Genomic DNA, 15414 nt, shown 5'->3' with positions numbered 1-15414 from the left:
ACAGGCTGACTCTGGAATGCTGTCTGTTAATAGCAGAGATCAACAGAGAGAGTTGCTCAGAAGATGGTGTCCCCGGAAATCCCTATTTTAGGTTCAGAATCTTCTTACTTGAGTCACATTGCCGAAACGGTACAGAGACGTGAGATTAAAATGTCCCATGCATTTTATTCATGTCTAACCCAGCACTTTTCTCTTTTCCTCTGAAGGAGAGAGAGGCTCACCTGGGATGGATGGTTTCCAGGGCATGCCTGGACTCAAAGGGAGACCCGGCTTTCCAGGGAGCAAAGGCGAGGCTGGATTTTTCGGAATCCCGGGTCTGAAGGGTGTGGCTGGTGAGCCAGGTTTTAAAGGTATGTCCCTCTCTTAACATCCTCCTAACCCTTTCGTGGTGGCGTGACATTGCCCAGAATGAATTGATGAAAACCCATGCATCCAGGAACCCTAAGCGAGATGAAACAAAATGAACTAACAAAAACTCAAGGGCTTTATCCCTGCCTCAACACACTGACCATGTGATAAGGGAATAATCCTAACCAAAGGAAACTCTTGAGAACCAAAATGATGGTATCGCTAAGAAGCAAATATGTCATGAAAACATATTCCACCATGAGTATATTGTGGTAAACATGAAGGGGGCCGGTGAAAAGCAGGGAACAGATGAGTTCCAAGAGAAGGGAGTGCCATCCGGCACAGGAGGACACAGCTCTCCAAGTGGAAGGAGGTAACACAGTGCCAGAGAGAACGCAGGCCACACATGAGGTGGGTTCAACCCCCACGCGGACAGGCATCTCAAGACCCCCCAGGTCAGGCCCCTCATTCATTGAGTTTATTACTAACAAGTCACATTTTCATGACTTCTGTTCAGATGCTTTTGTTCTGAGATAATCACAGTGGTCTCTAAAAACTTAATGACTGAGAGGGAGTGTTGGTGAGGAGGTGGAGAAATGGGAACCTTCATAGGCTGCCGGCAGGAGTGTAATTGCAATCTTGGGCGCTCATTTTTGTTAAGATTTTCACTCACACTTGGCGTTTTCAAATAGTCTTCATGTTAACAGAGATTTCAGGCTATTTCACACACACACAAAAATGGCATTTTAAGATTGAGTAATTTTCAGCTCCACTGTAATTATGTCCTCGAGCCTCCTTAGGGTGAAGTTAACCATGGAGGTGTCTGTCCCTCCACTGGTGGGCATGCTCTGTGGGGTCAGGACCAATTTATGATTTTGATCCCATCAGCCTCTAGCCAAGTACTGAATACACAGTAAATGCTTAGAGAATGAAACTCAGTTATTTTCACTCAGCCAGATTTCACTCACTCCTCCAATGAGGATGGATTCCAGGGCATCCCCAGCCTGAACTAGCACAGTTTCCCGCCCGGCCTGCAGCTCTGGGCCCCTCCCCTCCTGGAATTCCTCAGCTCCTCAGAACGCCCCCAAGACGTCCCTTCCATGCTTCTCCTCCCTGTGAAGGTGCCTACAGGAGGGCAGGGAGCTGGCGCCCTCCTCATGGGCCTTCCTACTTGTGACCGAGGTCCATCACAGTCCCATCAGAGCACACATGACAAAATGACCCTCTCACAAAACATCCTATGGAAGCCGCACTGGCTTTGAACGCTCCCTCTGTGTCTGCTGGCAGGCACTTCCACCCACTGTGGTGCTGTGTGCTGAGTGACTCCGGCCTCAGGCCCCGGACCCTGGAGCCACCCCCAACTCCGACTACTCCGATGGACACAGGAGAGGCTTCTCCAGAGCTCTTGGTCTCTCTCCGAGGCTTCCCCGCTTGGGGGAGACGTGCGGCCCCCGTGCCTCAGGGACCAGGTCTTCACCTGTGTTCTCCTGCGTGGTCTGGAGCCCCCAGAAAATGACAGCACTCTATTCCCTTCCAGGCAGCCGAGGGGACCCTGGGCCCCCAGGACCACCTCCCATCATCCTGCCAGGAATGAAAGACATTAAAGGAGAGAAAGGAGACGAAGGGCCTGTGGGACTGAAAGGGTACCTGGGTGCAAAAGGTGAGTCTTCTGACCTGCAGCCAGGGGTCCCCTAGTCCCTGCTGCCCCAGCCTGCCCCAGCTCCTGCTGCTCTCCGTCCCCAGAGACACCCGTGCCCTACACCTGGCTTTCTTCGTGCTTTTCGTCCCTGGACACCCCGTTTGTCCACAGCCCGTGCAGGGTTGTTCTCTGATGCCTGAGTAACCTCGTTTTCCCATCTTAAGATTTGCAGCACTTAGGATAGCAAAATGCATCCAGGCTGCAACATTGGAAACCTCGGGAGGGCAGGTGCTGCGTCCTCACCAGAGTGTTACACCCCAGGGTCTTCCTGCAGGTATCCCAGGAATGCCAGGCATCCCAGGACTGTCAGGAATCCCTGGGCTGCCTGGGAGGCCCGGCCACATCAAAGGAGTCAAAGGAGACATCGGAGCCCCGGGCATCCCTGGTTTGCCAGGATTCCCTGGGGTGGCTGGCCCCCCTGGAATTACAGGGTTCCCAGGATTCATAGGAAGCCGGGTGAGTGGGCATCTTTTACTCGCCTCGTTCTGTGAGCTCCTCTCCTCTTTGCTTGTTAATGAACATGCTTTGGTCTGGCATTTGCTAGGGTGAGAGTGTCAGCGGCAGGTTCAGGGCAGCCTCAGGCTTGGCGCGGTCCACACAGCCCTGTAAGGAGCTGCTGCACGTGGACACGGTGCAGATGTGGTGTGAGGCCACCCAGCTGCTGTGGTCCTTCTGTGGGCTTGTGTTGGGTGAAGCATGTTGTCTGCATTTTTATGGGGTCCTTGAGAGAAGAAAACTTGAATTTTCAGGGATCGGAGCTCTGAAATTGAGCACATCAGTGACACCAGGCCTGAGAGCCCATGGCTGAATCACAGTGTAGACCTGGGGCCGGGCAGCCTGGTTTCCCATCCGGGCCGCCATTGACTCAGCCTTTGTTCGGCAGATGTCTGTTGAGCACTTGATGTGGGCCAGACAGGCTGTTGTGATGGTAACAGTGATGGCCCTGACCCTGGGCAGGGCTCTCTTCTCCACACCTTCTCCCTCAGCTGCGGAATGAAGGTAGTAGCTACCTTGCAGTTTTCTTGAGTGCTGTATAAACAGTGTATATAAAATAGCACAGCGTGGCTCCCCATAGATTGCATTTCCTAGAATTCCATTTCTAGCCTCTTTCATGTAAGGATAGTGTACTCTCACAGTCCCCAGCACGCGGCTGGCCTTCCCAGGGGGATGGGCACATTCGGAGCAGATCAGAAGGTCTGGGCCCCTTGGTGTGAACCCTTAGTGGCAGGCCAGGGCCTGCCTGTGTGTCTGGCCCACCTTGGTGTACAGAATTCTTCAGGGGTCTTCCTCCCCTCACTCCCAAAATCTGCAGCTGAGAGGATCTTCTAGCCAGTCTGTGTGTGCTGTTTGGGTCACTTTAAAAAAGAAAGATGCCAGCCAGGTGTGGTGGCTGTTGCCTATAATCCCAGCACTTTGGGAGGCCAAAGCAGGCAGATCACTTGAGGTCAGGAGATCGAGACTAGCCTGGCCAACATGGTGAAACCTCGTCTCTACCAAAAATATAAAAAATTAGCTGGGTTTGATGGTGCACACTCATAATCCCAGCTACTAGGGAGGCCGGGGCAGAAGAATCGGTGGAACCCAGGAAGCAGAGGTTGCAGTGAGCCGAGACTGCGCCATTGCACTCCAGCTTGGCTGACAAAGCAAGACTCCATCTCAAAAAAAAAAAAAAAGAAAAGAAAAGAAAGATACCTGTGTCTACCAAAGACACCTACAACAGTGTCCAAAGGACCTTTATCCATAACAGCTCAAAACTAGAAAACAGCCCAAATGTCCACCAACAGGGAAAAGAATAAATGAACATGGTACATTCTGACCAGACACAGCATTGTCTGTGCATTTTATCTCCATATACAGCAATAAATGAGAATTCTTGGTAAAATCCAACAACCTAACTTCATTTCCAAACTTTATGTTGAACAAAATAAACCAGAAACAGCAAAGGACACATGATTCAGTTTCATTGATGTGCAGTTCAGGAACTGAGAAGGCTGTTTGATGGGGTATCGGGAGCACAGCTGCTTCAGGTGGGTTATCGTAGAGCGCTGACAGTGTTCTGTGTCTTTCAGTGACACACGAGTTCAAATGCATTGAGCTGTGCATTTAAGATGAGTGGACATTACTGTATTTAAGTTATGCCTCAGAAAAGTAAACTTTGAGAAAGAAAAATAGAGCGTTATCTAAACAAAGGTACAGCCTGTGGATACCCTCCCCCTTCCTCCCACAAAGGAGCTTTTTTTTTTTTTTTTGAGACAAGAGTCTCACTCTGTCACCCAGACTGGAGTGCAATGGCATGATCTCGGCTCACTGCAACCACCGCCTCCTGGTTCAAGCGATTCTCCTGCCACAGCCTCCCAAGTAGCTGGGATTACAGGCGTGCACCGCCACGCACAGCTAATTTTGTAGTTTTAATAGAGACAGGGTTTTACCATGTTGGCCAGGCTGGTCTTGAACTCCTGACCTCAGGCAGTCCACCTGCCTCGGCCTCCCACAGTGCTGGGATTCTAGGCTTGTGCCACCGTGCCCAGCCTGGCTATATTCATACTGCAGCGACTCATGTTAGGCCATGCTTGGGCATTGATGCTGTAGTGCTGAACTCCCAGTGGCACCAAGGCGGCCCAGAGTTCTCATGCTCCCTCTGCAGAGGAAGCCACTGTAGAGAGGAAAACGAGGGCTTCCAGGAAGCCACCAAGCAACCCAGGCATCTTCCCAACCTCCTCACCAGCCACCTACGTCCTTCTGGAGAAGTCTCCCTCTGTGCACAGATGGAAGCGCACAGCCCCATGTCTCTGTTATAATCTAAAGAGCAAGTTCTGCAATCTGGCTGCCCACATGGAAATCCCAGTTCTGCCACTTGCTGGCTGAGTGACCTTAAACAAAACCTGTCCGTGCTTCAGTTCCCTTGCCTGTCGTTGGGAAGTAGCGGTGCCTCCCTGGCAGGGTTTTCATGAGGCGTGAATACGCCATTGAGATGGGGTCCACCATGTGTGCGTGGGAAAGCGTGGCAGAGCGAGGATGTGGTCAGAGTCACCGCCACTGCTGACATCACCACACCGTCATGATCGAGACCTGGGCCCTTAATTATGATGCAGTTGCCAAGCTTGTTTCATTGGATCACTTCATAGTTCCATAAGAACAGCAAGGCCAGGCACAGTGGCTCAGACCTGTAATCCCAGCACTTTGGAAGGCAGAGGAGGGAGAATCACTTGAACCCAGGAATTCAAGCCCAGCCTGGGCAACATAGCTACTAAACTACCCCATCTCTACTAAACTACATAGCTACCCCATATACTCCTCACTGGTCAAGCCCGGACAGACTCCTTTTCTCCCACCAGGGCCAGCCCTGCAAACACCTGGGGCTCCAGCAACTTGAGCAGTGTGGGGTCCCCCCAAAAGAAAATCCCAAGAAGGAAGAAAACTATCACAAGCCCCTTGAGATATACCCCATATACTAAACAACATAGCTACCCCATCTCTACTAAAAATTTTAAAAATATTAGTCAGGCTTGGTGGCTCACACCTGTAATCCCAGCTGCACAGGAGGCTGAGTCGGAAGGATGGCTTGAGTCCAGGAAATCGAGGCAGCACTGAGCTATGACTGTGCTTCTGCACTCCAGCCTGGGTGACAGAGTGAGATCCTGTCTCAAAGAAAAAAATAAACAAAAAGAACAGCTAAGTAAACCACCTATGATACACACTGAAAAACTCAAGTTTTCTGCAAAATGACAAGATCACACACCTTGAGTATTATTGTTAGCATACTGGATAGTTAAACAAGTGAGCTAACTTCAGAGTTACAGCGGACTTCACTAACAGCCTTCTAAGATGGTTCGTGTCTGTCCTTAGGGTGACAAAGGCGCCCCAGGGAGAGCAGGCCTGTATGGCGAGATCGGCCCGACCGGTGATTTCGGTGAGTGTTGCCCGTCCAGTGAAAACAGGGAGTCCACGATTCAGAGCTCTCGGAGCGCGTGAGTCAGTATCAGACCTGCAAGTGCTGTTATGTATTTTAAAGCAAATTATTCTTGTTAGGAATATAACAAAATAGAAGTTGCAAAACTCACAGCCTCCCGGTGGAAAGTCCTGTTCTTAGCCATCTCTTTTGCATTTAACAGGTGACATCGGGGACACTATAAATTTACCAGGAAGACCAGGCCTGAAGGGGGAGCAGGGCACCGCTGGAATACCAGGTACACGAGTTTTTTTCCATGTCTTCATCTTCAACAACAGCCCTGAGCCTTTGTCTAGGAGCCCGACTTGCCAAACAGATCAAATTTGGTAACAACCAGAAAGCACTTGGTAGTGAATGAGGTCTTCGAGCCCAATGTGCAAGAAAGACCGTCACTTTTAATTAAGTTAAATCTGAAGGCAAAATCAAGACGTCTTTCTCTCTGTGTGTCTCTCTCGTTGATACTGAAAATAGCCAGAATGGACACTTGGTGAATGAGAGTCACTGCAGCCCATAAAGTGTAACTGGTGAAAAGCCAACTAGCACCCTGGCTCCCGGAACACCTGAGGTTGTGCAGCAGGTGGTCGCTGAGCCGAGCTTCTCAGAAACAGCCAAGGGTCCAGGAGAGGGGGAGTGGGAGTCAGGCCGTTGCTTAAGAGAGGTACGGAGGCAGCTGACCAGCCCGAGCGAGCTGGGAGGGGCTGGGACGGCACAGTGCCTCCCTTCCCTTCTGCACATCACTGAGGTTCCACTCCTAAATTCCTGCCTGCAGTGACGTCTCAAGGGGCTCGTGATAGTTTTCTTCCTTCTTGGGATTTTCTTTTGGGGGGACCCCACACTGCTCAAGTTGCTGGAGCCCCAGGTGTTTGCAGGGCTGGCCCTGGTGGGAGAAAAGGAGTCTGTCCGGGCTTGACCAGTGAGGAGACTGCTGGGCTAGTTCTTTGTCTAGAAATTGCTCTGGAATGCAAAGATGTGTTCAGTTGAGCACAGGATCAGAGAACTGCTGCTGGGAAATAGGCACCCCAGTTTACCAGCCCTCCCGGGCTCCTTTGTTATCTGTGACCTGGGCTCCCAGTGGCTTCCTCCTGAGTGACAGGGGAGCTCGGTGCTGCTGAGCCATCTGACGCTTGGCTGGCTGCGTCTCCCACCCTAGGCCATCACTCTGGCCGTTTGGTTTATAAAGACAGAAACGTGGACCATCATTACCGTGCGTCTCTAATGATGCCTTCACTTGTTCAACGGAAAATGTGTCAGGGAAGAGACGCTACCCCCACCCAAGAATTATTTTTGGTGTTACCCTTTGAACATTTTGGTTTTTATTAGACTCTGGGGCCAGAAAGGCTTTGGAGTGGAGCCTCCCCTGCATCCATCACCAGGAGACAGTGTCTCAGAGCTGCGGTCCCACAGTGGAAGGGTGGGGCCAGCTGTGCCCATCGTCCCTGCGGGTGTCCTGTTTTCCCTAAGACAGTGAGGGCTGCATGGGTGCTGCCTTGAAGGCTGGCTAGTGCAGGCTCAGAGGGAGGAAGTAGGTTAAAAATCAGCGGAGAAAGGAGCACGGTTAGTTAGATGCCTCTCTCCGTTCCTGGAGGCGCAGCAGTGTGGTTCTGTACATACTAGAGCTGGGGTTCCCTGGAGCCTACAGGGGTGCGGTGTCTGTTCCAATAGCATGTCTGTGGTTGCAGGTCTGAAGGGATTCTTTGGAGAGAAGGGAACAGAAGGTGACATTGGCTTCCCTGGGATAACAGGCGTGACTGGAGTCCAAGGCCCTCCTGGGCTTAAAGGACAAACAGGTAAAATCTCCCGCAGCCACACAGCCGGAGACCCCAGAACAAAGGCAGCCAGTGTTGTCAGTTTCCTCCAGTCACACCCAACCCTGGCAGCTCACTCATGCCTGCTGCCCGCCTCGGAGCCTTCCTCAGGGCTGACGGCGTGGAGAGAAACAACCACCTGGGCTGGGGCAGACCTGAGACCTGGAGAGAAGCGTGTGGGGGATGAGAAGCGCCTTTTGGGCCGAGCCTCTGTTTATCATATAGAAGCCGACAGTTTGTAAGGGATCCCTTTGCTTGCGTTGAATATGCAGAACCCCCTAAGAACGTCCTCGGTTAGAGAAGAAGAGCGGACAGTGGGCTGGCTTCCCACGGTGTTGCTGCTGCTTCTGACTGTGTTTACTCCGCACCTGGGAACGCCAGGAGGCTCATCTCTGCAGGCACTGCCTCAGGGTCCTCTCCAGAAGTCTATTTGGATAATAGGGCGAGAATTAAAACTACACACTATTTTCTCTCTGGCAAGGCTGAGCAAATCCTACTGAATATGTTTGTGGGGTCTAAGACCACCTGCATCCCCAGCTTAAGGGACAGTTCTAATCTCTCCTCGAACTGGCACTGCAGCCCTTCCGGCCCTCAGCCCCTCCCAGAGCAGCTGCCCCTTCCGCCAGGACCTCACCAGGCAGTGCCCAAGGTGTCCTGTGTGCTCAGACTTAATGCTGTGTTCACTCCCAGGCTTTCCAGGGCTAACTGGGCCTCCAGGGTCGCAGGGAGAGCCGGGGCGGATTGGACTGCCTGGTGGCAAAGGAGATGATGGCTGGCCGGGAACTCCAGGCTTACCAGGTAAGGCCACGGAAAGCACACGGTCACCCAGACCCAGAGTCGTGGGCTGTGCAGGAGGCACCGCTGAGCAGGCCAGCCTCTCTCAGGGCGACTTCGAAGGCCTATATGAGAGTAAAGGCAGGTTTGCTGTGGCTTGTGGTGGTCTGCACCAACATAGCAGCACAGGGTACACTGGTGCCCCCAGCGACTGGGAATCAAGCCAGATGCATACATCTGCCCAGGGCTTCACCTCCCAGAAGGATGAATGAAAGCCTCCCAGGGAGGCTTCAGGGCCCACTTGTCATCGCCACACAGGGATGCACAGTGAGATTAGGGTGCAGGAGCAGCCTCAGTGTCCCACTGTGCCGCACAGGCCGCCCCGGGGCCCCCTTACAGCCCCCTGGCAACCCCAAGATGGACCACCCTGCCATGCTTACTGCCCACGTCACAGAAGGAATTCCCACCTGTTTGCTGTGTCCTGCTTTAGAAATATTTACCCTCAGAAATCCAGAGGGAATGGAAAGGACACCGGGCTATTTGTTCCAAGCAGCTTTTACAAACCAAACATACAACAGTGGCCAGGCGTTAAGAAGAGGTCTGGGACATGTCACCCCTCCCCAGGCCCCTTCTGGCCTAGTGAGTCTGTTAAAAAGATTCCATGAAGACAGTGTCCCAATTCAGTGGTTTTCCTACATAACATAAGAGTAGTTAGTTTACATGTCGTGTAAGTTGAGCGTGTGGCTTGGCTGCTTCCTATTTGTGGGGCTTTAGCAGGATTGTATGGGTGACAGTACCAGGTGACAGTTTCAGAGCCAACAGAACACATCTGAGTTATCTTGAGGGTTTCTCCCACCCGGAACCCCCTGTGCCATCCTACACGTGAAATAACAATGAGTGACACCCTCACAGGTTTTCCGGGACTCCGTGGGATCCGCGGCTTACACGGCTTGCCAGGCACCAAAGGCTTTCCAGGATCCCCAGGTACTCTGTGCTGAGTCTGCCCTCCAGACTTCAGGGAAGGGAGGGTCTCAGAGAGCTGGGTGGGCTTCCTAAAGTGCTATGTGATGGGCCCTGAGAGGCGGGTCCGGGCCCCGTGGTCCTGTATGCTGCTAAGATGTGATCCCTAAGAATCAGTTTCTCAAGCCAGTTGCTGTGTTGAATGGACCCATCAGGCTTTTAGACAGAAAGAGAAACAGAGTCCTTGCTTTTTCAGCAGCACTGCGTGGAGGGTGGGACGCACCTGCACCCCTCAGGTGTCCGAGTATTCACTCTGCCTAGTATGTGTCTGTGATCCTTCATTTCATTGGCATAAGAAAGCCAGCGGTCTCCACCTACCCCTGGGCAGTTCTGATGCTGGAGACAGTGATCGTGCTCAGTCTGGGCACCCACAGGCTGGGAGCCAAAAACAACCGAAATGGGTTTCCTCCCAGTTCTGGAGGCTGGAGGCTGGGATCAGCATGCCCGCGTGGTCGGGTTCTGGGAGGACCGCGTCCTGGCTGCTCGCTGTGTCCTCACAGGAGAGAGCACCCACTCTCCCCTGTCACTTCTTCTAAGGGCAGTAACCCCATCTTGGGGCCCCCACCCTCATGACCTGGCGTAACCCTAATTACTTCCCAAAGGCCCCCCCTTCAAATGCCATCACCCTGGAGTTAGGGCTTCCACTTATGAACTTTGGGGTTGGGGAGAAGGACACCATCAGTCCATAGCAATGGCGAACCAAGGGCTTCTTATTCCACAGGAAAAAGAAACTGACACCTTTCATAGCATTTTTCTGGCTTATTTTATAAACTATTCTAGCACATTTTTTTCCCTGAAGGGTATATAAAGCCTTATTATTTCCAACAACCAATGGCAGAATAAGGTTGCCATCCTGAGCCCTTCCAGGATATAATAACAGCAGCTGGATGTCGATTTATTTATCACAAGGATCATCAGGCTTTCCCTTTAACCCTGTCCTTCCCAAGAAGCTGAGATAGCAATAGTGCAGGAAGGCTTGGCAGCTTCTTGAAACTTCTTTAAATTCAGCTATTTTCACCCTAAATCTTAATGTCCTTGTCTTTTCATTTAATTTTGTAATCTATTATAGGACTAATAAAATAACATTTGAAGGATATCAGGCACTAAGTGGGGAATCATTTTATTATTGATTGTGTCTTTTTTTCAAAAGATAACCTTGTTTTATTTTCAATGTATACAAATTATGTTCAGTGGAGAAAAAAAATTAACACATTTAAACACATTTAAAAATTAACACATTTAAGAGGGAAAAAAGCACCCATAATCCTAAAGCTGCTTTTAGAATGTGCTCCTTGTAGACGTTTCATATAGCCAAATATTGCTCTGTCTACAGGTGAATTTGTGTGTGTGTATATGACATGTAAATTCATGCACTCCTGCGTCATTAACACTCCATTCCAGTTCCAATGGGCAAGTGGTGGGAGATCCTCGTCAAGTTGTCTTGCTGCTTCCTGCCACGATGGCAATGAACACCTGTTATGAGAACGGGGAAGACTTTAGACAGTGTTTACTCTGAAAACCCAATTAAGCATAGCCTGAAGAGCAGCCCCCAGGAGCCAAGAGGCCCGGGAGGGGTCCCAACTCCTTGACCCACTGTTTCTGTGAACTTGGACCCTCTGATGGGCCTCGATCCTCTTATCCATAAAACCAAGGGCTTCCACTGTGATCTCTGTAAGATCCCTTGCAAATCTCACTCCTGTGACCTGGAGGCCATATATTGTAATGCAAGCTGAAATCACCATGGCTGCCTCTGTTTCCCTGCTTTTGAGGCACCCCGAGCTGTTCTTTCACTTAGGAAAGTCAGCTGTGTGGTTGGAAACACCGACCTCAGCTGCTGTCCTAACTCTTCCACAGGTGCCGACATCCACGGAGACCCAGGCTTCCCAGGCCCTCCTGGGGACAGAGGTGACCCAGGAGACGCCAACACCCTTCCAGGCCCTGTGGGAGTCCCAGGACAGAAAGGAGAGCACGGAGCTCCAGGTGAGGCCACACATTCCAAAGCCAACATGGCCGTCCCCATAACCAGAACCCACCCCGAGGTGGGGCCGTGGAGTGTCTATGGGGTGGGAGAGGCTGCTCAGAAGTGCAGGAAAGAGCTGGTTTTTCTGGGGAGGACTACCTGTTGCAGAACCTGTGAGCTAGTCTTAGTTTGTTAGGCAATTTATTTTTTCCCATCTATGTTAGTGAGGCCCTGACCACCCATCCCCAGGACTAACTGATAAGCTCCCTGGCCTAGAGACCCTGTCAGATCCCTCCGTGTGCCCGGGGCACTGGCACAGGCCTTGCCATAACAAGCACTCTGGGTAGTGAATGTGCAAATAAACAAATGCATTAAACCTCCTAGCAGAGCCACGCTGAACCATACGTGGGTAGGAAATAACCAGAAACCTAACTGCCCACCGCATAGCCTCCCTGCTCACCAGGCAAGGTGGGCTCAGGTCTAAATGGCAGTGAGAAACATTCCTGGATAAAAATAGAAACCAGGACCTTCCTGTGATCCAGTCTGCTAAGGGTGTTGTGGTCTCATTGTGCATGAGCCCACAGTCCCAGAGCCTGTTTCTGAGATCAGTGGGCCTCTCCTGCACCCCACCCACCTCACCAGCCCGACCAGGTGCATCTGCTGGCTCAGGTATGGGAGCTGGGCAGCACACCTGGACAGACAGTCTGGGCACCCTGGGCTCCATAGTGGGAACAAAAACTCTGGCTTCCATGCACAAAAGCCTGAGTTTTTCTAGTGCCAACTCCCCATGAAGCTAGAACCAGACACCCACAGGAAAGGAAGTCAGAACCAAGAAGGCCAGCAACCCTGACTTTTTCTGGGGTGCAGGGATATCTCAAGGCCTGCAGATCACATCTGACTCTCCAGGCTCTGCTGCCTGCCCTCTCCCCTCATCAAGAGCTAGAAACTCCGGAATCCCCTAGCCTCAGAGCTCCACAGCACTGATGTGAAGATAGGAGAAAGAGGAGGGGTGCTGCCAACAGGAGCCAGACTATCCTGGGAGGCTGCATGGTGCTGTCAGAGCCCTAGTCAGGGTGAGGATCCAGGACAGTACACCAGCACAGCCTCAGCCAGGGATGGGGATCTACGGTCAGTCCACCAGCACAACCTCAGTCAGAGTTGAGGATCTTGGGTCAGTCCACCAGCACAGCCTCAGTCAGAGTTGTGGATCTAGGGTCAGTCCACTAGCACAACTTCAGTCAGGGATGAGGGCCTAGGGTCAGTTCACCAGCACAGCCTCAGTCACGGATGAGGATCTAGGGTCAGTCCACCAGCACAGCCTCAGTCAGGGGTGAGGATCTAGGGTCAGCACACTAGCACAGGCTCCACTCAGGAGTGAGAATCTAAGGTCAGTCCATCAGCACAGCCTCAGTCAGGGGTAAGGATCTAGGACAGTCCACCAGCATAACCTCTACCAGGGATGAGGATCTAGGGTCAGCGCACGAGCAGAAGCTCCACCCAGGAGTGAGGATCTAAGGTGACTCCACCAGCACAGCCTCAGTCAGGGGTGAGGATCTAGGTCAATCCACCAGCACAGCCTCGCTCGGGTGAGGATCTAGGTCAATACACCAGCACAGCTTCAACCAGGATTGAGGGTCTAGGGTCAGTCCACCAGCACAACCTCCACTCAGGACTGAGGATCTAGGTCAGTCCACCAGCACAGCCTCAGTCAAGGGTGACGATCTAGGGTCAGTCCACCAGCATAAGCCTCCCAGGAGCCCAGCAGTAGAGTTGACCATGCCCATGACCTTTAAATCAGACACCTGTTGGGTTCTTGTTCTGCATCTCACATGCGTAGAGGGGGGTCACAGAGCACAGCTGCTAGCATTTCCTATGACCATGCATTTTAAAGTTTGATTCACACAGCATGATGTTCAGGCCCTGTACTTGACCACAAAAAAAGTTAAGATTTCCATCCCCAAGGGCAGAAATTTACCTCATTTATTTTCCACTTACACCTCAGCAAAATGCTTGTCCCTGAGTGAGTGCTCAACAAATACTTGACGGAGAAGAATATTGTGAAATTGTAGGATAATTTTCTGACATCAGTGGAGAGTTATGTTTAGCTCGAAACACCCCTAAGTTTGCATTGATGGCCTTATTACACATTTGATCTGTGTGGGACCCATTTATCAAAACTCTAGGTGACCTCCTGTGGCGCTCCCTGCCTTCCATCCCAGGGACCTGGACGGTGTCCCCGGCTTCCAAGCCACCGTGAGGCATGCTGACTTTTGTAAGCCATGCCCCCACCCTCGACCTGCACGAACATCACTGTGGGCCCATGAGCTGATGACTTCAGAGCAGGTCCTGGGGGCCAGAGCAGACACTGCCCAGTGCCACTGGGCCTTGGCATATAAGGCCACTGCCTCTGGCTAGTGATGAGGGAAAGACGACTTTCCATGATGACCTTCACACACTGATACAATGTCATTCAGGACACACACTGTTCTCTGAAAATACGGGAATAATTTGAATCCATTATCTTCCTTTGCATGAGTCGCATATCATTTGTGTTAGTTCGTTCTCATGCTGCTATGAAGAAATACCAGAGACTGGGTAATTTATAGAGGAAAGAGGTTTAATTGACTCACAGTTCTGCATGGCTGGGGAGGCCTTAGGAAACTTAACAATCATGGCAGAGGGGGAAGCAAACACATCCTTCTTCACTAGCAGCAGGAGAGAGAAGTGCCGAGTAAAGGGTCGGGGGAAGCCCCTTATAAAACCATCGGATCTCGTAGGAACTCACTATCAGGAGAACAGCATGACGATAGCTACCCGCATGATTCAGTTACTTCCCACCAGATCCCTCCTACGACATGTGTGGATTACGGAAACTACAAGTCAAGATGAGACTTGGGTGGGGATACAGCCAAACCATATCACAGTTCACTGAAGCTAGAATTTGCAACCTCACCTGTGTCTGCAGCTGACATTCAAACATCAGTTCCTGATTTGGCCTTGAGTCATGCAACATGGCCCTTCATGGAACCCCTGTTAGTGAGACTTTTTTATGTCAGTACTTAGGACGATCCGTGGGGGCTACTGAGAAATCTTGGTGGTTTTCATCTAGATTCCAGCAAACTGACTCATGTTTGCTAAATGTTCTCATTAACAGAGGCCTCATCACTGCAGTTAAGTTAATTATGTTTTCGTGGGAATCTGCCAGTCTGGGGATTGCACTGGATCATCTAACTCAGGAGTCTGCCATTATTTACTGACACTCACCATCTGTTTCTGGGAGTTTGTGACAATAGCTAGAAGCAGTTCAATTGGTGTCATTTTATATCAAACCACAGATGGTGGCTCACTCATGCCCTCAGGGCTAATGAACCCACTTGCGTGTTGTCTGTGATTTGTGAGACAAGCCTCACCTCTCTAAATATTTGTCCTGCTGTTTGTTTTGTCCTACTTGGAAACACGCATGAATGGAATCCTTTCTCCTGGGATGGATAATGGATACCAGGATGTTCCAAAGGGAAAACCTCTTCCTGCTGCTGATGGGTATAGATTAGTCGTAAAGCCAGAGGGGAAACAGAAAACCACTGTTGCTACGTTTTCTCATTTTTATAGATTTGCACTGTTTGGCCTAGCTCACTCTCCTGCGGAGCAGAAATGATGCCCTCCTTGCCCACTTGGACATTCGGACATTTTGCAGGGTTCTAATACTAATGTTGGTCCCCAGCCCTTCAGGAAAAACAAAAGACTGAAGGTGGTTAGGAGAGAAAGTAGACTTAATCCGCCCAGACTCAGGTCCACACTGATTTCTAACCACCACTGTCCTACAGCACATAAAGCTCCATTAGTGTCTTGTTGGCTGACA

General features: G+C 51.1%; 1 protein-coding gene across 1 annotated transcript in view; it reads left to right on the top strand.

Annotated features, from left to right (window-relative positions):
- Positions 1-15414, top strand: part of COL4A2 (collagen type IV alpha 2 chain) — a 206709-nt gene that overhangs the window by 178990 nt on the left and 12305 nt on the right. The window contains exons 32-40 of the mRNA XM_033177281.1: positions 207-350; positions 1886-2008; positions 2322-2503; positions 5894-5957; positions 6160-6234; positions 7676-7783; positions 8492-8599; positions 9488-9559; positions 11450-11575. Of these exons, the coding sequence (XP_033033172.1) occupies positions 207-350; positions 1886-2008; positions 2322-2503; positions 5894-5957; positions 6160-6234; positions 7676-7783; positions 8492-8599; positions 9488-9559; positions 11450-11575 (1002 nt within the window). The remainder of the gene's footprint in view (positions 1-206; positions 351-1885; positions 2009-2321; positions 2504-5893; positions 5958-6159; positions 6235-7675; positions 7784-8491; positions 8600-9487; positions 9560-11449; positions 11576-15414) is intronic.

The sequence above is a fragment of the Trachypithecus francoisi genome, unplaced genomic scaffold (genome assembly GCF_009764315.1).
Source record: "Trachypithecus francoisi isolate TF-2019V2 unplaced genomic scaffold, Tfra_2.0 Lachesis_group18, whole genome shotgun sequence".
Taxonomy (NCBI): Eukaryota; Metazoa; Chordata; class Mammalia; order Primates; family Cercopithecidae; genus Trachypithecus; species Trachypithecus francoisi.
This window is presented reverse-complemented; position numbering and strand designations above follow the sequence as displayed.